Below are 26,815 nucleotides of genomic sequence, written 5' to 3'. Positions count from 1 at the left end.
TGTACAGAGTGACACATAATTATGTTAGCACCCTATAATTAATCAATATCAGTAGCATTAATCGCTATTAACTCGTCACAATTTAATAATTATTTCAAGGTGCCGCCAAAAATTGTTATGCCATTTTTCCAATCAAAATTATATGAAATTGCGATATCGTACAGTGGTTTAAAAACGCAACAAATGATTCTTCTGATGTAAGACGTGTAAAGCTCTCCACGCAAACTCCGACTTTCGCAGATGATTTTAAAAACAATTTTAATACATTTGAATAATAAAAATGTATTTCATATTGGCGTAGAGTATTTCCTGCGACAGAAATAACGTAGCAATGCCGCTAGAATTATCGATTTAAAATACATAGATAGTACGCAGTTATTATAAATATAACAAAATGTAATAATATTCCTATCGATGCACAATAAACGTATTCTCGTGGGCTGCCTACCTTATAGTACTGCCAGCCTAACACTTGCATAGTGAGGATAGACAAAAAGGCGAGGGTGGTAATAAATATGTATACTTCGACTAGCAGGTAGTAAGGCGCAACTGTCAGATTAAATGAACAGAACAGGTACATGGAATAAATAAAACCTGACATTACGATTGCTTTATAGAGAAAGCTTAGCAATAACCAAAACCGTGTTTCGGAATGTGTGAGCATTCTCGCTCCTATCATGCGATTTAACATGACGACAATCGTCGTTGCATTGTCAAAAGTGGCTCTCTTCATCGGGCGTTCTGCTCGCTTCTTCCTTCCGGTTTCAATAATTTATGTCCTTTGCAATATCCCCCTATCCTTAGAACGAGAACTTTCTCTTCGCTCTTCGCTCGTGACTCCCTTTGTTTTTAAGAACCGTTCAATTCTCTTCGTTCTTTCAACGGGAAACAAGATTTGTTACTAACAATGACCGAGCCACGAGCACACTGCGTAGACGTGAATATCTCCGTAATTGTTGTTGTCCCGGCGGGACGCGGGGCGCTCCGACGATAAGAAAGCAATTCCATTAGTGCTTAGAATAAAACATAACGATTACGACAATAATAAAGGGGTCGAATTGTCTATGAAGATTGAAAGCGTCGCATTTATATCAGCGGTTCCCTTGGAAATATCAATGAAACATCAGCAGTTTCCTTGGAAACGTCATGGCTTATAAACAAGAGACACGATTGAAATGTGCCGTGGCTATTTTACAAAAACGTAGTTCCACGTTTGAATATAAATTTACGCTACACGCACGTTTAAATTTCCTACCGCAGTGCCTCGGATAGAGAATGAGTGCAGTGAAAAGAAAGAAGACAGACGTACGGTAATGTCTCCCTAATTGACGCTCAGAATGTGCACAAAAATGGACAATTTATAAAGTGGAGATACGATTATTCGAGTCTTTCGTTTGGTTTTTATAGTCGTTTATATAGTTTATATAGTTCATATAGTTGTTTTATTCATAACTATAAAAACGAGCCGCAAGGCATTTACTGTGTTTCCAAATCCACTTGACCGATTCGCTTAAAATTTTATGTGCATCCGCAGTGCATGCATCATCATATCCTGAATTAGAATTATTTCACGAAGTGCCATCGACGTTGATATTTTTCCCGACAAAAGAAAATCAGAAACGATACTGAAATATGTATAAATACAATTTAAACTGTTTACTGCGCGAACTGTTACACTTTTCTTGGGAAAAAATCTCGAAGAAACATTAATAGACACGCGTTTCACGCTAGAATGCCACCTTCGGTCATTAATTTACAATATAAATATATATATATGTATATATAACATCCGTGGTTCTTGTCCAATTATCATTTATGTACAAATACAATTGAAACAGAACTCTGACGTAGGACAAAGTGACATCGTGTTAGTTGATACACGCTTGATACAGAATTATAAATATATATACAGAGAAAATATATCAGAGAATATACAGAGAAAATTATATATATATATATAGAATATACAGAGAAAAGTTATCTAATTGGAGAAAACGATTTCTACATCTAAAACACACGAGTAGTTGTTGTTCGATCTTTGTCCACTTGCAATACGAAAAGGTTTCTCATGGTGGAACCGCTGATAGTGGGATCTTCGTAGTCCGTGGGTTTCCGGCATTGTCGTTTTATTCTTCTTCGCCTCGACTCTTTGCACAAAGTGTAGCAAATCGCTTTCTTCGACCATCTGGCTCTCCAGGCTAATTTTACCTCTGAACGTACCTCTGCGCTCAGCAGACAGTAGAGCAAGGCTACGAACGTACCCTAAAATTGACAAACGTTCGTTAACGCTCGAAGGCCAGGGTTTGGGTCCGTTTAGACCCCGAGTTATTTTGAATATCGTTATATTCAAATAATATCAATAATATATATATAAAACGATAGGACATCCTCCGATTCTTCGCGTTTCAAAAATTAGATATTTATATTGAATATAATATATATTATTGAATATATATATATATATATATATATATATATACATATATATATATTTTTTATGTATATATATGTATATATTATATTATATTATATTATATTATGTATATATTTTATATATATATATATATATATATATATATATATATTCAATAATATATATTATATTCAATATAAATATCTAATTTTTGACAATTCGTTTCAACGTTCGCAAGCATCGTTTCATTTCGAATCTTTCATTTTATCTCGTTGGCTTTTGAGAAACGCGAAAAATCGGAGGATGCCCTATCGTTTTGTCGCGGAGTGTACGAAAAAGGCGTTCAAAGTATGATAATCTTGGCGGCTCGTTTCAAGGCACTCGAAATCAGTAAGGTCGCCCCTAATTCGAATGATTACCAAAAGAATGTCAGCGGCATAGTTTCGTTTCATGGGGCAAACGCGAGCGAGGACATCTTCAGCGTGCAATCTGAATGTCGGCTGCGACACCCAAGAAAAAGGAATGTACTATGTTGCACGAAACATGCATCGGTGATTTTGAGAAAGCAGAGAAAATGATCTCGCCACGGAGATATTCTTTGCAACGTGTTCTTCCTTTCGTGCTAGAGATTATGCTAGAGATTGCATCGTTTGAATTGAAGAAGATAATCGGTTGGATCACTTCGTGTATTAGCATTTCAGTTTTTGCTAATTGTTCTTCGTGTTATATGCCATAGTCATTGGGGTACGAACATTTACAACGACTAGATTATAGTATAAAGTTATACAAATCAGTTAAAACGTAAGGTTTTATTTCTCATCATTTTATTTATCGTCATTTTCATTTAATAAAAGTGATAGAAGGAAATCGGAATACCTGAAAAGAGACGAAGAACTGATCGCAGAAGAGCCAGACGAGTTCCACACGGTGATCATTATGATAAGAGAAGCCCAAGAACAGCGTATAGTGGGCTCCGAAAAGGGGAACGAGGACTAACGTGGATTTAGCCCACCTGCTGTGCAAATAAAAGAAACTTTAATCTTTCTTCGTTAAGTAACGATTATTCAGATTGCAAAAAATGGCAGACAGCATCGAAAAGAATGTAAAATCCGATAAATAGTAAATTGTACATATGCTCACCTATACTGCATCTTCTTGCGCTGCAGGTGCACAGAGGTCTTCAGCTTGATGAAAAGTTCACGGACTATGTTGATGAAGAGCAGAAAGTTAAACTGTCGAGAATCATTCATTAAATTATATTGATTAACGTATTTCAAGCTCCAATTATTTTGCCGAATATTTAAGAAAGGAGGCGTCACGAAAATCAGCGTCTATAGTACATACACCCCCCCCCCTTCCAAAAATACATATTTGGTATAAATTGTAATTTCTGACTTCTTCAGTTTAGGTAATATTTTATGTTTAGCATTTAGTTTTGTGACATCGTATTGTCGAAAGAGCAGAATAAGTTAGAAGTGTCTGTCACTCTCTTATGCAATTAGTTTATCCATTTATCGCATTTTGTTCAGTGAAAACGTATGCAAAGTTTATTATAAATTATATTATTATATATTATATAAATTATATAATATATTATATTATTATATATATTTTAATATTATATGTTATATTATATTATTATATATATATTATAATATTATATATTATTATTATATAAATTATATATATATTATAATATTATGTATTATTATTACATAAATTATATATTATTATAAATATGATAAATTCTCTCCAATTGTCCCTCAGCTTGTACACAAAAAAATGGACAATTTGGGAAGAGAAGCATAAAACTATAAAAACTATAAAATAGTATATAACTATAAAAACGATAAGAACTTTCGTTCACAAGCTGAGGGACAATTCGAGAGAATTTTACTTGTATATGAAACATTTCACAACATGCACGCAACTACAGTGAATTTTCCCTAATTGACGCTCAGCTTGGAAACAAAAATGGACAAAAAAGGCTCGAATTTTCCAACTGTTCATTTTAGTTTCCAAGCTGAGGGTCAATTAGGGAGAATTTACTGTATTCACCATTCGACGTGGAACTGAAAAATTCCTCTTTCATACAAAACTTCTCTTTTCCAATAGTAAACTATAGTAAATTCAGCGACAACTCACCAGGATCGAAATCATGATCGGTATTCTGATGACGAGGAACAGAGAAGGATTGTTGTGAGTGGTCCAGCAAAGCGTGTCCTCGATCGTAGCTCGGATTACTATCCATGGAGCCACCACGAACACTGGCAAGCCTTCGTCGCGAAAATAGAACAAATAAAGCTTGATAATAATCACCTTAACAAAGCGCTTTTTAAAAAGGAGTATCTAAAGCTTGTAGTGTGTCTGTAGTACTGAGAAAACCTTAATGGACTCTTTTTCAAAATGAGAGTTCGTTTTTTTTTGTAATACCGCAGTAGTAAAAAGTAAACACAGTAGGCACAAAAGTAAGGCGCTTCTTTAACTATTTGATTACTATGAGTCGACTCTATGAGCCGATAAATAAATAAATGGGAGATTAAGTAATGGAACTGTCTTGTACATGTTTTGAAGAATACAGACAACTTTTTTTTATTTCTGTTTCGAAAATGATGGCAGTACGGACGGTCAATATGCAGCATGTGCTTTCTATGACTAAATTTTGTTCACAATTGCCGTCAATTTTGTTCACACAAAAATCGAGGTTTTTTCTCTCTCTTGATCTACATTAAAATATCTAGAGAAAGTACATAGAGGATTTTTTAACCATTGATTTCAACAGAAATGGTGAACACTTAGAGACAAAAATTCATTTTTACTAAAAAAGAGAATAGTTAATATTGTTCATAATTTCTGTCTAAATGAATATTATTAACATCTTGAACATACTTCTCCAGATATTTTCATATAGATTCAGAGAAAAATTGATTTTGGATCTAGAAAAATACTTAAACGACAGCTTGCACGATTCGCCATCATCATTCTTTTAAAACAGAAATACGCTTCGTTGCTACATCTTTTAAAAAAATATTTCTCTTTCTTCCTAACAGGCAAAGGTTCATTCTTTTATATCGTAAAAATTTTATATTCGTCGCAAATGCTCGCATCTCCTAAAATTTTTTAGAAGAAATCGAAGCTGTAATTCGATCGTTGACATATTATTCTCAACTCGATCTTACCCCATCCCATGAAAATGTACAGATTGGTCGCTGCGCTGTCGGAGCAAAACGCTAAAACGACCAGATTATGGAGATACAATCCCTCCATCAATATCCAGGAGTAATTGGCAACGATAGAGTACTGCCACGTGCTTGTAATTGCCTTGCACATCAAGATCTGGAACTGATCATTTCGATTCCAGATTATTTCGTTGCCACTTTCAGCCTCCCCTCGTTGCCGGCCGCCTCTACAATGCCTACGTTTCGCTGTTTGATGAACGCGTCCTCCCCGTTCACGTACACAACGTCCACGGCTAACCCGATCCCGTCGTCGATGATCCAGTCCCTGAGCAGCGTCATGAACGCCCTCATTATGAACGAGGCGAACAGGTGCATGTGCAGCCTATTTCTAGGATTCCTGAGCCTCCTAGACATGGTCGTAGACATCTGATATTTTATTTCATTTTATCCTGTTTTTATATACATTTGTGTCCTGAAAATGTCTCGCAATCCGGAAATGGAAGATTCTTGAGGTTATTTGAAGCAACTTTTTCCTTTGCGAAAATTTTCTCCGAGGCTTCGTTTACGAGTTATTAACGAAAAAATACTGACCAATAAGAGGCGAGCTCGGCTGGCGCGCGGCGGCCCAGCCAACGAGTGCACGGAGCCCAGTTCCGTTCATTGGCTCGGCCGTCTCGCGCCAAATGATCTCGCCTCTGATTGGTCACTGTTTTTCGTTAATAACTCGTAAACGAAGCCGCGGATTGCATTTTCGCTAAGGAAAAAGTTGCTTCAAATCGCCTCAGGAATCCCCTACTTTCGGATTGCGAGACATTTTCGGGACACCCTGTATATCAGAACTGCAATGAGGTACCAAATAATTTGTACCTAAATAAAATGCGTAAAACAAATATTGAAGTATTATAGTTATTGAATTATTAGATATATATAATATATATAATAATAATTAATTATATGTCTATCAGATATACAGGGTGTCCCGAAAATGTCTCGCAATCTGGAAATGGAAGGTTCCTGAGGTCATTCGAAGCAACTTTTTCCTTTGCGAAAATTTTCTCCGACGCTTCGTTTACGAGCTATTAACGAAAACACACCGACCAATAAGAGGCGAGCTCGGCTGGCGCGCGACGGCCCAGCCAACGAGTGCGCGGAGCCCAGTTCCGCTCATTGGCTCGGCCGTCTCTCGCCTCTTATTGGTCAGTGTTTTTCGTTAATAACTCGTAAACGAAGCCTCGGAGAAAATTTTCGCAAAGGAAAAAGTTGCTTCGAATGACCTCAAGAATCCCCTACTTTCGGATTGCGAGACATTTTTGGGACACCCTGTATATTACTTTTCCTATCTGAGCATACCACGAGAATGTAACAAAAGCATGCGATATCTCCTATTTTCACGGACTTGAAATGTTAACGGTTCATAACAACGAGAGGCATTCTTTTTTCTTTTAATTTCCGTTACACATCCAGACCGAAGAAAGTTAAAAAAAACGAGAATTTTTCTTATTACTTTTTCGTCGTTCCGAGTAATATCAAAATGAAAGAAACAGTATCTCAGTGATTGTACAGTCTTGAAAGAGTTTCTTTGAAAGGTATTCGAATGATTTCTGTCAGGGGTTTTTACCGATTTTAATTATTTTTTCTAAATGCATCGCGATCCAATGATACGCATAAAGTTATGCAATTTACAGTATTAAATTCGCAGAAATTCGGAAGCTCTTTAGAAGAATATTCGGGTACCTTATCAGAGAGAAGATGATCATCGCGATGACGAGAGTAGCGAAGGAAACGGTGTAGCCGATCTGCGAGACAATCCTGACGATCGGCAACCATTTCTATAGGGATGAAAACCAAAATAACGCATGTTCTCGCTTCTCACGGTGTTTCGCGAATAGCATTTGATTCTTACGTCCAGCACAAAGGTTTCGAAGCTTTCGAACGTTTCGAAGGTTTCGAAGGTTTTGTAACTTTCGTACGCGTTCGTGTCGCAACGGCTGTAATTGCTCCATGAAATCCCTTCGAAATTCGTGTACCATTTTCCGTTCGAAAGGCAGATTTTCGTGGCGATCGATATGTTATTTAATTCCACGGTGGTCCTCGATTCTGCACCGTACACGAAGTCGATTTCTGGCGGACACGGGAGAATGGCTATTGTCGAGGCCCTTGTTAACGGCCAACAAAGGACACCGTCGAAAAATGGAGGACAGTGGCGAAATTCCGTGCTGTTCGCCGACGTTTCATTGTCTGTTCACACAAATCGTTAAAATTTTTCATTTTAGGTAGACTTCAGCTTTCCGCGAATGTGGTCTTGACAATTTGGAATTGCACGAGATCGGAGAGAAAATTAACGTGATAAGATGCCGAGTGTAATTGCGAGCGATGAAATACGCGATATGATACAGGACGATTCGAAATACAGTAATGTCTTCCTAATTGACGCTGAAAAATGGAAAATTTGGGAAGAGGAGATACGATTGTTCGAGCCTCGCACCTCGTTTTAATAATCGTTGACAATCGATAACTATAAAAACGAATCGACAGAATAGCGACGAAACTATATAAGACGCTCGCGAAAAATTCGATGTGCAGTAATGTCTCCCTTACTGACGTTCAGATTGTCCCTTACTGGTGTCTCATGTTGTCCAAATGAATAATTTGGAAAGAGGAGATACGATTTTATTCGAGCCTTGTGGCTCGTTTTTATAATTGTGGACAATTTATAACTATAAAACTAAACCGCGAGGCTCGAATAATCGTGTCTTCTCTTCCCAAATTTTCCATTTTTGTGGACAATCTGAGCGTCAATTGGAGAGACATTACTATACATGATAATTGAATGTTGTGAGTAAAAATATCGAATAAAGGCGTTTATAATAAACGACTTATACTGTTCGGCAACTTCGACAATGCTATTCTTCTCTGCTGCGTCCTCCGGCTCTTTTTTTGTCCATTCGTATTTCTCATATTCTTAACGTTACATCATAATTCTGTAATATTTAATAATCTGATATATATATAATATATATAATCTGTAATATTAATATTCACACATGTGTGAATAATTATTGGTTTAGCCAAGAAATAATGTTAGATCTTTTCAAAGGAAATCGTCAAAATGTCGCTCCTAAAAATGTATAGGGTGTTTCTTTTATCCTGCACATTCAAATATCTTCGATAATTTCGTTTATATGAAAAAATATGTCGCAACAAATTTGTTTAATTCAAAGGTAAGAATATTATTTTTTTCTTACGAAGTCACTTTTTCCGAGTTTCGAAGGCCATGAAGATGAGAATTATGGTTACACTTTGTCCGTCATCATTCATTTAAGGCATTGCGTTTTAGTCGAAAACGATTAACATTATTTCCAAGCTACGCAACAATTAAAGCTGCATGAGAGCTAAGCTAAAAAACTAAGCTACATAACAACTATGTTTGAGAATGAAAGTTATAAAATTTATAAATTATAATATAATTATAATATAATTATAATATAATTATAATTATATTATAATGTAATAATTATAATTATAATTATAAAAAAATAATTATAAAAAACTAAGCTACATAACAACTATGTTTGAGAATGAAAGTATATAGAGAGAATACAATTATAATTATAATATAATTATAATTTATAAATGTTATAACTTTCATTCTCAAACATAGTTGTTATGTAGCTTAGTTTTTTATAATTATAATTATAATATAATAATAATAATAACGCTAAGTCTTCTAAGTGTAACATTAATTTAAATTACTATATTTTCTGTCTCGTCCACAATGTAACATTAAATAATAATCACAGTTAAATCGTTGCAATTTTGAACAAAAATCCTGGAAGAACTTTCAACCCCCAAGGCCCACCCCAATGGATAGCCAACCCGAGGAGCGCGGCAGAATCAAATAAACAATACAATTTCCAAACTGTCACTCTGTGTAGTTTTCAGGGTTGGTAATTTTGATGTACTTACACTCTGAGAGCAGTTGACGACATTTCAGCTCCTCTTTCGCGAAGAAAATGTCCACCGTCGCCGTGACATTGGCCATCGCGCGAGCCTCGAGGCACTCGAAGTTCCGGCGAATTTTTATGAAATCGAAGTTCAACGTTTCCAAACGTACACAAGCTTCAATGTCTCATTCTCTCTCATGTGCTCGATGTACCTGTGTCTCTAATCGTGAGTAGAAGTCGATGGCGGAGACGAAGTTGCATTCCTTGAAGCGCGAGGAAACGATGCGGCGTATTTGAAATCTGGGATCGAAGTGAGCCGCCAGCCGATTCCGGACAGCTATTCGCCTGTTTACAGTCTTGCCTCGCCCACCATTTTCTTCCTATTACGGCCTCGCAGGGGGAGGACAGGTAAACTTCGGACGAACCAAGTCAGCCGGGAGACAGATAAGGGTGGCTCTGTTTCCAATGCATAATCGTAACGAGCATCTTCTCTGGAAATTGTGCGATTTCTGAGGAATATGTTATTACTAAATATATTATAATTAAAGTATAGAAATTGCTGTAACGTCGACAGTTCGTATTACATTGCACGAGAATTAAGAGTCAAATTTTCTGCAGAAATGGGTGTCGATCGTAATTGAATTTCATTCTGAGAATATAAATGTCCTAATTTCTTTATTATATTATTATTATTATAAATTATTTTATTATTATATTATTATAAAAGAATTATATATATATATATATATATATATATATATATATATTATAAGAGAATTATAAAAAGAATTATATTTATATATATTATAATATATTATTATATATTTTATTAATTTATTATTATATTTTTGTGAATATATTATTATAAAAGAATTAGAAAATAATTGTATCAGAAATCATTAAACATATTGATAATGCGATATCTCTTTAAACTATGTTTTCCATTTGTCAAATTTGTATTGCAACGATATAATTGCGATTATTATTTGATATTATTTACACCGGACAAGACAGAAAATATACTAATTTAAATTAATGTTACACTTAGAAGACTTAGTGTTATTCTATAGAATGTTACAACTTATAAATGTTTATATTATGTAATGTTTCTTGCGTGTTATATTTACTTCGTACTAATGAACAAGAATTTATAGAAACTATAAATGTTATACTGATATATTATAAATGTATATTATACACGATTCGAAATTAAGTAAAGAATGCGTTCCCAAAGAAAGAATTAAGAACATTTTATTCCATATAATGGTTTCGTACAGTGCTGTAAGAATTACTACTTTACTACGTTACTACGTTATCGCGATATTTTGCTTGTAACAGAAGTTATTTCGAAGCACACCGGCGACTAGAACCGGGAGCTTTTAAAAATAAGCTTACCTTTCTGTAAAAATAGATTGAATTTCTATTTGGAGGTAATTCGAAGATTTTGTTCGGATCTCTTATGTCGTAAACTATGACTACCAGTTACTGTACATTCTCGACAGGAAGAGGCTGATGAAATATGAAATTGTAAAAAAGATTGGAAAGAATTTACGAATTTATATATTTAATTTTAATATTATTATTATTGTTTTAAATATTTTTATTTTATTAATTTATATATTTATCACTCTTACAACTTATTCAAATGATTAAGGCAAGAATGAAATTTCTATTTGCCTCCTGTTCCTTGCGATTATTGTTGATGCAAACAGTTTCGATAATTTGCATAAGTTAATCGATTTTTGATTAATTTATTTATATATTTATCGCTTACAACTTATTCAAATGATCAAAGTAAGAATGAAATTTCTATTTGCCTCCTGTTCCTTGCGATTATTGTTGATGCAAACAGTTTCGATATTTTGCATAAGTTAATCGATTTTTAATTAATTAATTTATATATTTATCGCTTACAACTTATTCAAATGATTAAGGCGAGAATGAAATTTCTATTTGCCTCCTGTTCCTTGCGATTATTGTTGATGCAAACAGTTTCGATATTTTGCATAAGTTAATCGATTTTTAATTAATTAATTTATATATTTATCGCTTACAACTTATTCAAATGATTAAGGCAAGAATGAAATTTCTATTTGCCTCCTGTTCCTTGCGATTATTGTTGATGCAAACAGTTTCGATATTTTGCATAAGTTAATCGATTTTTAATTAATTAATTTATATATTTATCGCTTACAACTTATTCAAATGATTAAGGCAAGAATGAAATTTCTATTTGCCTCCTGTTCCTTGCGATTATTGTTGATGCAAACAGTTTCGATATTTTGCATAAGTTAATCGATCTTTAATTAATTAATTTATATATTTATCGCTTACAACTTATTCAAATGATTAAGGCGAGAATGAAATTTCTATTTGCCTCCTGTTCCTTGCGATTATTGTTGATGCAAACAGTTTCGATATTTTGCATAAGTTAATCGATTTTTAATTAATTAATTTATATATTTATCGCTTACAACTTATTCAAATGATTAAGGCAAGAATGAAATTTCTATTTGCCTCCTGTTCCTTGCGATTATTGTTGATGCAAACAGTTTCGATATTTTGCATAAGTTAATCGATCTTTAATTAATTAATTTATATATTTATCGCTTACAACTTATTCAAATGATCAAAGTAAGAATGAAATTTCTATTTGCCTCCTGTTCCTTGCGATTATTGTTGATGCAAACAGTTTCGATATTTTGCATAAGTTAATCGATTTTTAATTAATTAATTTATATATTTATCGCTTACAACTTATTCAAATGATTAAGGCGAGAATGAAATTTCTATTTGCCTCCTGTTCCTTGCGATTATTGTTGATGCAAACAGTTTCGATATTTTGCATAAGTTAATCGATTTTTAATTAATTAATTTATATATTTATCGCTTACAACTTATTCAAATGATTAAGGCGAGAATGAAATTTCTATTTGCCTCCTGTTCCTTGCGATTATTGTTGATGCAAACAGTTTCGATATTTTGCATAAGTTAATCGATTTTTAATTAATTAATTTATATATTTATCGCTTACAACTTATTCAAATGATTAAGGCGAGAATGAAATTTCTATTTGCCTCCTGTTCCTTGCGATTATTGTTGATGCAAACAGTTTCGATATTTTGCATAAGTTAATCGATCTTTAATTAATTAATTTATATATTTATCGCTTACAACTTATTCAAATGATCAAAGTAAGAATGAAATTTCTATTTGCCTCCTGTTCCTTGCGATTATTGTTGATGCAAACAGTTTCGATATTTTGCATAAGTTAATCGATTTTTAATTAATTAATTTATATATTTATCGCTTACAACTTATTCAAATGATTAAGGCGAGAATGAAATTTCTATTTGCCTCCTGTTCCTTGCGATTATTGTTGATGCAAACAGTTTCGATATTTTGCATAAGTTAATCGATTTTTAATTAATTAATTTATATATTTATCGCTTACAACTTATTCAAATGATTAAGGCAAGAATGAAATTTCTATTTGCCTCCTGTTCCTTGCGATTATTGTTGATGCAAACAGTTTCGATATTTTGCATAAGTTAATCGATTTTTAATTAATTAATTTATATATTTATCGCTTACAACTTATTCAAATGATTAAGGCAAGAATGAAATTTCTATTTGCCTCCTGTTCCTTGCGATTATTGTTGATGCAAACAGTTTCGATATTTTGCATAAGTTAATCGATCTTTAATTAATTAATTTATATATTTATCGCTTACAACTTATTCAAATGATTAAGGCGAGAATGAAATTTCTATTTGCCTCCTGTTCCTTGCGATTATTGTTGATGCAAACAGTTTCGATATTTTGCATAAGTTAATCGATTTTTAATTAATTAATTTATATATTTATCGCTTACAACTTATTCAAATGATTAAGGCAAGAATGAAATTTCTATTTGCCTCCTGTTCCTTGCGATTATTGTTGATGCAAACAGTTTCGATATTTTGCATAAGTTAATCGATCTTTAATTAATTAATTTATATATTTATCGCTTACAACTTATTCAAATGATCAAAGTAAGAATGAAATTTCTATTTGCCTCCTGTTCCTTGCGATTATTGTTGATGCAAACAGTTTCGATATTTTGCATAAGTTAATCGATTTTTAATTAATTAATTTATATATTTATCGCTTACAACTTATTCAAATGATTAAGGCAAGAATGAAATTTCTATTTGCCTCCTGTTCCTTGCGATTATTGTTGATGCAAACAGTTTCGATATTTCGCATAAGTTAATCGATTTTCTCGAACCATTTACGATTACCGCAATTTAGTAATAATCTGGTAATCGGTGAAGTATATTGGTACAGAATGATGAAACACCACTACTGATGGATGAAACGGCAAATGCAATAAAGCAAATCGGTTCGCTGCCACGTGAACCATCCATCAAAATCTTGATGGCAACGAGTGTATCTATACCGACTCTATCCACGCCAACAGGATCATAAGGCAATAATCAGTTACTCGATTCGGTTATACTGCCGACGTATAAAATAAAGCAAATGCCCAGAACTCAACGTTAATTTATTTAATGGTTATTTAATGACTTTGGCGTTTCATAGGAATATCATTAATTGCATTCGTAGCAGGGATAAATGTTCTCTTCACATTATTATCTAGTTTATTGCTTTATCAATTGTATTTAGTTCTCATCGCTATTACTTCCACAGGGTGTCTCGAAATTATGTTACTTCCGGGAAACGAGGGGTTCTTGAGGTCATTTCAAGCAACTTTTTCCTTTGCGAAAATGCAATCCGAGGCTTCGTTTACGAGTTATTAACGAAAAACCCTGGCCAATGAGAGGCGAGCGCGGCTGGCGCGAGGCGGCCGAGCCAATCAGCGGAACTGGGCTTCGACTAACCGCGCTCGCCTCTCATTGGCCAGTGTTTTTCGTTAATCACTCGCAAACGAAGGCTCGGATTGCATTTTCGCAAAGGAAAAAGTTGCTTGAAATGACCTCAGGAATCCCCCGTTTCCCGGAAATAATTTTGGAACCATCCTGTATAGTCAATCTTGCCTATTTAGTTCTTTACTAATAATAAATTGAAATACAAGGGAGTGGAAAATGAAAGATTTTAACGGCCGTGTTGTATTCAAAATTTCTTTTATGTTAAACTTACACCAACCACACTTTACAACGGATTGTATTTTTTATGGATCAATTCGAGAAATCATCCGCACACACTCGAAGTACCATAATGCTCGCAATTTTACTAGCCTTTTATGTGTTCATATCGCCCTCTCCCTCTCTCTCTCTCGCTCTCTTCGCACGCAACTCGGTCGATGAAAATTCGTTGAAAAATGCAACAAACACCGGGGCAAGGTTTTCTCGATCGGCATAGCGGATGATTTAGCGCATAGGATCCAGAAGGTCGTGCTCAAAAATCACACTTCCTTTTTTACAGCCATCGATGTCGGTAAGTGTCAGTAAGTACAGATGATTTCGTCATCCTGCTAGCGTCCTCCATTTCGTTAATTAGCTAGAATATGTAATCGTTGGGTCGCCGCTGCTCCCATTCGTCCAATGTGATCGCGTATTTACAAATCTATTGATCGTGATAGGCCATAATGTTATTTCACGTTGATGCTCTCGAACCTGACACGCGAATCCGATAAGCCACGGATCGGCGCAACAAAATATTGAAATCTTTCAAGTGGCATCGAACCTGGTCGAATGCCATTTATTTGTATTCTAGAAATTGACTCAGTTCTTGTCGATGTGTATGTTTGTGTGTGTGTGTGTGTGTGTTTATGCGCGCGTGTGTGTGTGTATATACGTTAGAGATATAAGCAAAAAATGCTAGATCCATTTGCAGTATCACAAATTCGGGATGAATTCGTCGCGCTGATCCGGGCATCGGAGAATTTCGTTCTACGATCCTAATGTAGAATAGACAATCGGTGCTAGATTATGCCGATCCGCGACGATCGCTCCCGGAATATCTTCTATTAACATTTCTAACCTGCCTTCGAAACAATTACGGGTACGAAACGAGAGCGATACTGTCGCGTGACTTTTCTTCGTCGTCATCCGATAATATCTACGTGATTTATTTTTCGTTCTTTCAGAACATACAGCTTACCAAAAGATTCGGACGTTAAATTGGGTATCGCGAACTGCCTAACGACATTTGCCACCCTTTCTCCCCTCCCCTTCGGTGAACTTTAGTACCCAAATTTGGCAGTTTAAAGAGACGTCTGTGCAGACGATCGTCGTTTCATTAACGTCTGTAAGACGATATATATAGTACTCCCATGGTAAAATAAGGTTCAAAAGAGGTTCGTTCGTATTTTTTTTTCTTTTTTTCATTCTATGAAATACGTTCGCTGTTTCAATCGTTTATTGTTTGCGTAGGGTGTCCTGGCTAACGTCACCACCTTGAATATCTTTTTCCATGGTTTCTCTAACTGGATCGTTTAGGACTTTCAATAAATTTCCATTCTCTAAGGCCATTTTACCGCTTTTTTTAGTCTTCGTGCGAGACGGATTCTCTTCGTAAAATAGTAGTCCAACGAATATTACCAACTAGCGGCAAATATTTACAAAAATGGTGACACTCTTCGATGCCGATGATCTTTGAACACGTTGCCGACGATCATCGACACATGATTTACCGTTCGAGATTATACGCGGCGATCGTTGTTCGCGCGAAGAAGTTGCTCGAGTTTTACTCAAACGTGTATCCCAAGCTGTCTCGAATCTAAGAAATGCTGAATAAGTTTTGGAAATATGTTTGCGAGTACAGTAACGTCTCTCTAATTCATTTTTCTCAGCTATCGTAGGTCATGACGTGTACCACAGTGCTGCGTTTTATAAAATTGGGCAAAATATAGTAATAATATAATATAATATAATAAATATTATAATTAATATTAATTAATTATTAATTAATTAATAATAAATATTATAATATAATTATACAATTTTCAATGTGCAAAAAATAGTCATGGCCTTTAATACGTGAGAAAAGTAACCTTCTTACTTCGTCGAACTAAATAATGTTGTCCAGACATATCTTTTACATCAGTAAAAATAACGAAGAGAAGAGAATTAGAATTTTAGAAATACAGAACGTAGAATTTATCATTTTCACAATTATTTATCATTTTAGCACAATTCCAATTATAACGATAGGCCATTGGTTTAGTTCACTCGAATAGCGTTTGCCAAGATCGTAGAAACTTTGTAGAAGGTACAGTAATGTCTCCCTAACTGACGCTCAGATTGTCCACAGAAATGGACAATTCGGGAAGATGAGATACGATTATTCGTGGCTTGCAGTTTGTTTTTATAAATAATATAAAATATATATAAATATAATAAATATATATTTATATATATTTATTATATTAATTATATTATATATTTATTATATATTTATATATAAATATATAAATATAAAAAGGAGCTGCAAGACTCGAATAATCGTATCTCCTCTTCGCAAATTGTCCATTTTGGCGACAATTAGGGAGACATTACGGTACATCGTTGTCCAGAATAACATCAAAATTCATCTGTGTGATCGCCACATCTCATCTAATTAAATATTTAATAAACAACGACCGCTAAGTAAAACCCTTCGCAATACAATTCATCATCGAAGCGACGACCTCGACAATACGCGGTACATTAAACAATTCGATCGAACAGTGACACCATTTCGCAAATAATTGCCCAACTATATTCCAACTGTCGATTCAATAATTATAACTTCAACGGTCGCGAGCCGTCCGTGGTGCGAATAAATTTCGAGGACGGCCGCCGACGATTCTTCAGCGGAAAATTTCCATCGATCGATCAGTCTCTAGAACCAAACTTCGAATATCTTTTCTTTTTCTCCAATAAATAGGTTCTTCCAAAATCTTTAAAATTCTCGATAAATCGTCGTCCGCATATGTCGTGTACATAGAATAAAATATCTGAAACTTAATTCGCCGCCCCCTGGTCGGGGGTGCCATTTTATCTTTCCGAGTCTGCCGCTTGCTTTCCTTCCGGACAGAAAGAGATTCAGGGCAGAGTTTAGCTAAGACGATCCCCGCGGGGATGCCGGACCGCATCCGATTCCTGTTCTAAATACAAGGGACGACAACGCGGTCTCGGTGTGGCCATTCCTGAGACTGTAGGAACGGTGGTGTTTCGTTCGGCTCGCGCGACAACGAAGCTCCGGCGCGCGCTCACCACGTGTAAGATTACAATTGGAAAGGCACTTGAAACGAAAAGTATGGCATCGAGCTACTACGACGGCAAGGCGTTCCGCGGGGCTCGCGTATCCTCGAATTGACATTAATTCGTATCGCAGTGTCCCTCGAGGTGTCGAAACCTCCTTGTTCGTTTGTTCTTTGGACAGGAGAGAGAGAAAACAAAAAAGACGAGAAGAAAAGAACAGTGGTACGAATTGTGCCTTCGTCTCTTGGCAGAACAGAGATGATACTCGATAAATTCCTTCCCGCCGACGTTGTTTTAAGTAAATCGCTAATGATCTAGACGTCGCGTGTTCCAACCTTTAGCTACCAAGGAGACCGGTCTGCCTGGTAGTCGGTGCCTACTCGTGACCACCTGGACACGTTCTTGCTGAGTATTATCTTTTTCTCTTTGTTATCTTCTATCCCCGGCTCGTCCCACGATTGTTCCGCTTGACGACTCTGCTAATTGTACGGACGACTACGTCTTAGCCGAGTTAGAAAAGACAGTCGTAAACTATCCGAGCCGCGTTTCTTAAACCCGGCAGCTAAATCTATCGAACTCCGATCCGCGTTAGAAGAATCGTTTCTTGAAGCGGCGGATGCGGTGGCAGGTGAGAGACGAGATGTCGCCGGCGAACCGAAGCGTGGGAGCTGCAGAAAGCGACGGCGTCGACATCGAAGTGGAAGATGGTGTCGGCCAAGAATCTCGTTTATCTCGTCGATCTTATTAACAAGGGATCGAAGGACAACGTTGAATCGGCGTAAGTTCGGTGTACGAGTGGCACTCTGCGACGATGAAGGGTCCATTAGCTTCGGAGAATCGGCGCGATACCAGGATCCTGACGAGCATTCATCCTCTCCAGTGGGTTACAACGCGACGGAAACTAGCTACCTTGAATTACGAAACGACGTTTCTCGCACCCTAGGGCGAAACCGTCGACGCTCTCGCGCTTGACGGACGATCTTCCAGCTCGGTAAAATGATGTCGACGTCTAGGTGGTGGGGGTCGTAGCGAAGCGAAGCCGCGCCGATATCTTGCAAGCGGAGCCGTGACGATCGTGGTCTGGCAAATGGGACAATCTTCGCGGATACTGCAACGACTAAGCGCGACTGTTCGCGCGCCGCGAATTAGCCGAATTTCCAGCATCTCGTCGACTACAAAACTCTGGGGAGATAATTATCATCGATCGGTGATACTTTGTCCTAGTAGCAAGGGATGAGCCTGAAGGGGGAAAGCCTTTTTTCAGATAATGCTGCACCGCTTCTCTGTCATCCGTCGCATTGGTTATTCCTCGACGTCACTGTCCCAACGGCGGCCAGGCGGCACTCCAGGATCGATGCAATCTGTGACGAATACGACGACACGGTCCAGCATGTGAGGACATTATCTACAGTGCTGCGTGCCATGGGCTCGACCGCCTCGACACGGCGTAACACGCCTCTTAACAACAGGGTGTCACGCGTACTGTTCACTGCCTGAACTAACGCGTAGCCCAGGTAAACTCGCCAATAAAAGCCGCCTCATTGGGCCTCATAGCAGCCACGCGTACGATACCAACTGAACTCGGTGATCAGATTCGGACTGACGAACGGTCAAAGACATTTCCCCGGGTTCTGGGAGCACCATTGCGGCCACATCGCCTCCGTCTTCAGTCCGCGGCTAGCGAGAAGCTCCACGTGGCTCGCTAATCTCGTGTACACGCTTTCGTCCGTCGAGTAACCGTTGGTCGGCAGGTCGCTCCTGTGTACGAAAACGTATCGTTAATGACATTGTCGAAGAGGGAGTTCAAAGGACTGTTCAACTGTTTTGTAACCAATTATACAGTAATGTCTCTCTAACCGACGCTCAGATTGTCCAAAAAAATGGACAATTTGGAAAGAGGAGAGATACGATTATTCGAGCCTTGCGGTTCGTTTTTATAGTTACGAATTGTCAAGGTTATGCCAAGGTAATATAAGGCTCGAATAATCGTATCTCCCCTTCCCAAATTGTCCATCTTTATATGCAATCTGAACGTCAATTAGGGAGACATTACTGTACTTTTAAATGAGAATGCGAAAGTGCCGCCTTAAAATGTACAGTAACGTCTCCCTAATTCGCTCTTAGATTGTGCACAAAAATGGACAATTTGGGAACAGGAGATACGATTATTCTCCAGCAGCTCATTTTTATAGTTGTTGACAATTCGTAACTATAAAAGTGAACCGCATGGCTCGAATAATCGTATCTTCTCTTCTCCTAAATTGTCCATTTTTGTGCACAATCTCAGCGTCGGTTAGGGAGACATTACTGTATTCCAATTTTAGGGAGCTGTGAGATATCCAGTTGGACGAGAATTACTCAACTATCCAGGAACCTCGTGAAACCTCATCAACGTATAAAATAGTTGTAAAATAGAAACTACGGAATACAATACAATATTACACAGCGGTGATGGGGCAGAAGTATAAAATAAATGAGCAATGTGTCTCCATTTCAAAGTTGTGTCGCCTTTGTCATAGTAACATTTGAAGTAAATGTTGTTATTCATTCTACCGTTGTATCGTTCTACTTTTGCTATTGTAATGTTTACATTGACATATTGGTGGTGCTTGGAATGTGATACGGTTGATGATTTCATTGGAGAGACCTCAGAAATGGGATTATACGGTTTAAATTAACAGGTATTATATAATAAGGATAAACTAGGACTATACTGTCAATTATAGTCTCAGTCAATATTAGTCATAGTCAACTAGTCATATTGGTGCCAGTGTAATTATATAATTGACTATAGTTGACTAGTTGACTAGTTGACTATGACTAATATTGACTGAGACTTAGTCATAGTCAACTAGTCATATTGGTGCCACTGGCATATTGGTGTCAGTGTAATCATATAATTGACTATAGCTGAGTAGTTGACTAGTTGACTATGACTAATATTAACTGAGACTATAATTGACATTACAGTCCTAGTTTATCCTTACTATACCTGTTAATTTAATTGTTGGCGCTACTGGCACATTGATGTCAGTGTAATTATATAATTGACTATAGTTGACTATGACTAATATTGACTGAGACTATAATTGACATTACAGTCCCAGTTTATCCTTACTATAATACCTGTTAATTTAATTTTTGGTGCTACTGGCACATTGGTGCCAGTGTAATTATATAATTGACTATAGTTGACTAGTTGACTATGGCTAATATTGACTGAAACTATAATTGACATTACAGTCCTAGTTTATCCTCACTATAATACCTGTTAATTTAAACCGAATAATCCCATTTCTGAGGTCTCTCCAATGAAATTACCGACCGCATCACATTCCAAGCTCATTCCACATCGCCACTGGTTCCGCGAGAATAGCCGAGTAATTTTCGTTCGCTCGCAAATTAGCATCTCTAATAAATACCCACCATAACCGTTCAGCGAGAGCCGAAGCCCTAGGCCATAGTCGAGGTCCTAAGGAAGCGTCGCCGGTCTGCTCGCTCCAGATCGCCGCCTCGCCGCCGATAACTAAATTCAAATGCTGCTGAGGATAGTCCCTCCACGGACGATGATTGTAAACCGTCTGCCAGGTCCGATACTCTCCGCACGCGGCCTCGCCGGTCTCCCTCCATCTGCCAAATCCGCAGTCCAGGTACCAGGCGTCGACATGCGAGACAATCACGCGGAACCCGTCCTCGAGCAGATCCGGTGTCTCCGGCCAGTTACTGCCACCCCACGACTGAATCACGTGGATCTTCGGGTCGAAGTACATGGTGATGTAAGGCCTTTTGGTGAGCGGCGAGCTCCACAATATAACCGCTTTCGGTGTCTCGTCCCGGTTCGCCTTGACTAGCCTCTGCAGCATCTTCGTCTCGAACTCGGCCCACATCGCGTGGTGATCGGTCATGTTCTGCGCCTGCATCGCCGCCGTGATGTTGCCGTACTGCGCCCAGCAGTCGAGGTTCACCTCGTCGCCGCCCAAATGAACGATGTCACGGATCTCGGTCAGGTCGAGCAGCTCCCGGTACAGACCCTCCAATATTCTGTAAGAGTGCTCGTTGATCGGATTCAACTGGCCGCAATTCGGCTCGCCGCAGTACGACGACCACGGCTGCTGGTCGACGCACAGCGCCAGCTCGCCGTATCCGTACTCGGTTCCTGGAACCAAACGTGTCGCGAACGTGTTAACCATTTAGGTACGGCTGAATTCTGCGCGAGGCTATTTCTCTGGACGGCAGAGTCTGATGTGTACTGTACAGAGTCTGGTACTGTATATACAGGGTGTCCCAAAAATGTCTCGCAATCCGAAAGTGGCGGGTTCCTCGGGCCATTTGAAGCAACTTTTTCCTTTAGAAAAATTTTCTCCGAGGCACCGTTAACGAGTTATTAACGAAAAACAGTGACCAATGAGAGGCGAGCTCGGCTGGCGCGAAGCGACCGAGCCAATGAGCGGAACTGGGCTTCGCGCGCTGGTTGGCTGGGCCGCCTCGCGTCAGCCGTACTCGATTCTTATTGGTCACTGTTTTTCGTTAATAACTCGTTAACGGTGCCTCGGAGAACATTTTTGTAAAGGAAGAAGTTGCTTCAAATGATCCGAGGAACCCGCCATTTCCGGATTGCGAGACATTTTTGGGACACCCTGTAGATTGTTGTAAATCGATGCGAAGACAAAAGAAGTGTGAAACAATGCATATGAAGACGATTATTTGGTTCAAACGATGAGCGAGTGAGCTACTAGAGCAAGCCACTATAGTGGCGCGTCGTCCAGAGAGGTGACATCCGCGAAAGCTACTATACTGGCGTGTCGTTCTGAAAGATGACATCCGCGAAAGCCACTATAGTGGCGCGTCGGGCCTGAAAGGTTAATACCTTGTCGTCCGCGATTTTTCGGAGCGACTTCGTGTTCGGAACGCGTTCGACGGAATAGCGACGAAACTATATAAGACGCTCGCGAAAAATTCGATGTGCAGTAATGTCTCCCTTACTGACGCTCAGATTGTCCCTCACTGGTGTCTCATGTTGTCTAAATGAATAATTTGGAAAGAAGAGATACGATTTTATTCGAGCCTTGCGGCTCGTTTTTATTATCGTGGACAATTTATAACTATAAAACTAAACCTCGAGGCTCGAATAATCGTATCTCTTCTTCCCAAATTATCTATTTTTGTGCGCAATCCGGGCGTCAATTGGAGAGACATTACTGTAACTCAGAAACTTATTTCTCTTTCACCGATAGTAATATTGTTTACGTTTTAACCCTTTGCACTCGAGTGACGACTCCGAGGCGCCACTAAAAATTACTACATTATTTTTCAAAATAATTGTAACAGTATCAGACTCGTTTATATCTAAAAAAAACTCTTAGAATTGCAAGTTTTGTACTTGCCAATAGACTTCCATACGCATAAATCGCAGTAAATCATATAAGATAGAAACACTGTAGATCAGAAAATATGTTTAATAATTATATTAAAATTAATTAAGCTATAATTAATAATTATAGCTTCGAGTGCAAAGGGTTAAAATGTCTCGAAAATTCAGGCAACAAATTTTAAACGTTGTTACTCGATCCGCGACGAAACTTGAAGACAGTCTCCGGTAAACCGGCGAACGAAGAAGAATCGCGTCTCGGTGTTCTCAGATCTTCCGGTCTCGATTCCGAGCATTTCCGGAAGAAATTACACATTCCGACGAAATGTCCGAAAACGGGATTGTACCTCGAAGAAGAAGAAGAAGAAGCTATCAGGGACGGGTGTTTTAGACCGTTCGACAAGTTATCGAAGGAACCGTGAATCGCCGACTCACCCCATTGCCATCCAGCGCCGGCGTGGGCGGGCGAATCGATCTCGACGAGCACCCGGACACCTCGGACTCTCGCGTAATCTGCGAGATCCTTGACATCGTCGGGCGTGTAGATCTGATCGCCGCTGTACGCGCCCCACCTAGCCATCTCCGGGAACTGGGCCGAGTCGAAGGGGAAGCTCTGCGAGTCGGTCAGGTGCCAGTGGAACGTGTTCAGCTTCGAGGCTGCCATACCGTCGATCACCCTCTTCAGCCTCTGGATAGGGAAGAACTGTCTTCCGGTATCGACCAGCAATCCCCGATAAGGAAACGCCGGTTTGTCCTCGACGGAAGCGCGGGACAACACCCGCAGCGCGCCCTCCCTTCCGACGAGCTCGTCCCACCAGATCATCTGTCCAAGCGTCTCCAGGCCGTGTCTGACCCCGAAGTAACTGTTCCCGGTGATCCGCGCCTCCAGGACTTTTCCCTTGTGCACTATCTCCAGGGTATAGGACTCGTCGGTGTCCAAACCCGGCCCGATTGCACGGCCGTTGCCAGCGCTCAGATAAATCACGAACGTATCCACGCCGGAGCGGCTCTTCGCGTTCGCCACCTTCATCAAGCTCCTCACGTTCCCTGAAGCAGATCCGTGGAATTCTTCAATATTTGCGCTTGCGACGCTGTGGATCATCGGTACGTCTGCATAGGGGAGGGAGGGGGGAGGATTTTGTTTGGACGTCACATTTTAGGTAATAGTCCTTAGGGTATGAATCGGCAAAATTTGTTTAATTTAGACGTCTCGCTACTTGGCTGATAAACAATGTTTTAACCAGAAACAGTTTTGGAAACAATGAATAACCTTGCAATTTTGTACGGTTTTTATTTCTAACGAAATTGAAGAACGAAGCTGAAAGCTAAATCTTTTATTCGGTAATTATGTATCGTGTAATATATATATATTACATATTATTATTATTTATATTATTTATATTTATATTATTATTATTATTATATATGTAATATATATATATATATATATATATATATATATATATTACATATTATTATTATTATTATTATATATGTGATACATAATTACCGAATAAAAGATTTCGCTTTCAGCTTCGTTCTTCAATTTCGCTAGAAATAAAAACCGTACAAAATTGCGAGTTATTCATTGTTTCCAAAACTGTTTCTGGTTAAAACACTGATTATCAGCCAAGTAGCGAGACGTCGAAATACATATATACAGGGTGTTCTACAATTATTTTAACAGCCGAAAATGAGGGGTAGCTGAGGTCATTTGAAGTAACTTTTTCCTTTGCGAAAATGCAATCCGCGGCTTTGTTTACGAGTTATTAACGAAAAACACTGGCATATGTAATAATCAATTTTGCATTATTCCGGAACAGGAACATTTTTGTTATTCCACGAAGTTGGGTCCAACAGTGGGGCAACCTTTTTCAAGTATAAAAAGCTGAGTCTAAAAAGTTGTCAATCAAGTATTTCATTCGAAAGGTCAGTCGATTTGGGAACGACTGTGTAATGTAACTGAATGTACTGTGTAATGCAATGTTAGACTGCGGATTTTATGCATTTACCACGAAAATGAATAGCTGAGAATCAAGACGGTGGAAGAGGATAAAAAGAATTCGAGGAAATCAACATATTATTTTCAACTTGCTGAAATTATTAAAGGAAGAAACAGAATTTTATTTGGCTCGTGTTTGTCGCAATTGGTGGAGACAATTTTCATTTTGTATAAAGATACAGTAGTATATTAATACAGGGTGCTTCATAATTATGTCAACACCCGGGAAAGGGTGATTCCTGAGGTAATTTCAAGTAACTTTTTCCTTATCGAAAATGCGATCCGCGGCTTCGTTCACGAGTTATTAACGAAAAACACTGACCAATGAGAGGCGAGCTCGCCTAGCGCTAGGCGGCCGAGCGGAACTGAGCGTCGACCGCTCGTTGGCTCGGCCCCCTTGCGCCAGCTGAACTCGTCTCTCATTGGTCAACGTTTTTCCTTAATAATTCGTAAACGAAGCCGCGGATTGCATTTTCGCTAAGGAAAAAGTTACTCGAAATGATCTCAGGAATCACCTAGGAATAAATAAATGAAGAATTTAGTCTTACCGATGAAAACATCCTTAGCGTGCTCCAGCAGGCTCTTCGTCTCCTGGTCGCTGGTGTTCACGGTGACAAACTCAATTTGCTGATAGTGTATGACCACGCTGTCCTCGCCCAAGAGGATGTTCCCGGTCGGCCTGGGCCAGAGCAGCCGAGTGTTGCCACCGCAGAGCGCGATGCAACTCGCCAGAGACGTACGCGACGATCTGACCGCTCTCCTCTCGCATCGGCCAGCCACACAGGCCCAAGACCACGGGCTCTGGAATGTCCTGTACTCGTCCCCCCCGGCAGAATAGAGACTTCTTAAGATTGTCCATAGACGAACCGTGCCATGCTGTTAATGAGCTTCGGCGTTCGGACAGAAGTAGCGCAACCGAGGAAAAATACTTTGGAAGCTTTTTAGGCACTTGAAGACACGGGGCTGCAAACGGCATGATGATCGACACATTCCCGGGCAGACAGTTACGCGACTCGATTAGTGATTTAATTGAATGCCAGATCGTGGACGATTACGTCGATTAAAGCCAAAGTTCCAAATTGCAACATCAGAATTACTAAACAACGTACTGAATGGCGATAGTGATCGTTAGTATTTTAGTATAAATATCTGTGCAAACACTGTCATTAATAGACTGCGGATGTTTATGAATGGTAAATATGCATAAAAGAAGCATATCAAATATTTATGCACGACAAATATGTAAGAATACAAAAAACATATGCAAATATTGAATGATAATATTTTAATATGTTTGTAGCGAATGTTACACAGTATTAAGTAAAACAAACATTTTACAGTATACTAGAAAAATTGTTTTCATATTTGATGACGTTAGTTGGTGGCGTTCGTCGAGAGAAATTTATTTATACGCCGAAAATGACGTCACGTGTTGTTATCGACGCGTATTTGAATTTGATCAAGCAGTGTTTTGGCACATGCATCGGTTCTTTTATAAATATTCAGATCTATTTAGAAATCGCGAGAAGTTTCTTAGTTCTATAAATCCTGCATTTGTCTGTAAAATGATACTATTTTTTTATTTACTTGACCGACATTTACAAAACTCATTTGTTAGATTTTTGTTATAGGCTCCGATAAAAAAAGTTAAAAATTTTGAGTTCTTCATCCTTTCTCGTTATTTCGAGTAATGGCAAAACTAAAAAAAAACATTCTAGTT

The 26,815-nt window shown here is 38.2% G+C and overlaps 2 protein-coding genes across 7 annotated transcripts in view; both read right to left on the bottom strand.

The window, feature by feature from the left end:
- Nucleotides 1–123: 123 nt before the first annotated feature.
- Nucleotides 124–10,064, bottom strand: LOC117223896 (secretin receptor). The gene is made up of 9 exons (XM_076522866.1): nt 9,559–10,064; nt 7,496–7,830; nt 7,327–7,421; nt 5,833–5,998; nt 5,593–5,755; nt 4,559–4,689; nt 3,554–3,645; nt 3,290–3,428; nt 124–2,262 (listed from the first exon to the last, which is right to left on the bottom strand). Exons 1-9 carry the CDS (start codon nt 9,632–9,634, stop codon nt 2,008–2,010), a joined length of 1,452 nt encoding a protein of 483 aa, XP_076378981.1. The 5' UTR covers nt 9,635–10,064; the 3' UTR covers nt 124–2,007.
- Nucleotides 10,065–14,645: 4,581 nt separating this feature from the next.
- The window catches only part of fdl (fused lobes), a 71,441-nt gene continuing 59,271 nt past the window's right edge, over nt 14,646–26,815 (bottom strand). For all 6 annotated transcript variants that reach the window (XM_033476440.2, XM_033476444.2, XM_076523002.1 and 3 more), the window contains 4 exons: nt 25,644–25,906; nt 23,529–24,140; nt 21,152–21,881; nt 14,646–19,483 (listed from right to left, as the gene is read on the bottom strand). In XM_033476440.2, coding sequence (XP_033332331.1) covers nt 19,336–19,483; nt 21,152–21,881; nt 23,529–24,140; nt 25,644–25,906 — 1,753 coding nt within the window. In that variant the 3' untranslated portion in view covers nt 14,646–19,335. The remainder of the gene's footprint in view (nt 19,484–21,151; nt 21,882–23,528; nt 24,141–25,643; nt 25,907–26,815) is intronic.

Source organism: Megalopta genalis, chromosome 6, assembly GCF_051020955.1.
Source record: "Megalopta genalis isolate 19385.01 chromosome 6, iyMegGena1_principal, whole genome shotgun sequence".
Taxonomy (NCBI): Eukaryota; Metazoa; Arthropoda; class Insecta; order Hymenoptera; family Halictidae; genus Megalopta; species Megalopta genalis.
The sequence above is the reverse complement of the archived record's forward strand: the minus strand, read 5'-3'. Positions and strand labels throughout refer to the sequence as shown.

What these genes read in the sequence shown, in the direction of transcription:
- LOC117223896 (XM_076522866.1), bottom strand. Translation starts at nt 9,634, where the DNA reads ATGGCCAATGTCACGGCGACGGTGGACATTTTCTTCGCGAAAGAGGAG. An exon ending in ATCATCTTCTCTCTGATAAG is followed by an intron (nt 5,999 to 7,326) that starts GTACCCGAATAT and finishes GACCATGTCTAG; the next exon opens with GAGGCTCAGGAATCCTAGAA. An exon ending in AGTTCTTCGTCTCTTTTCAG is followed by an intron (nt 2,263 to 3,289) that starts GTATTCCGATTT and finishes TGTCAATTTTAG; the next exon opens with GGTACGTTCGTAGCCTTGCT.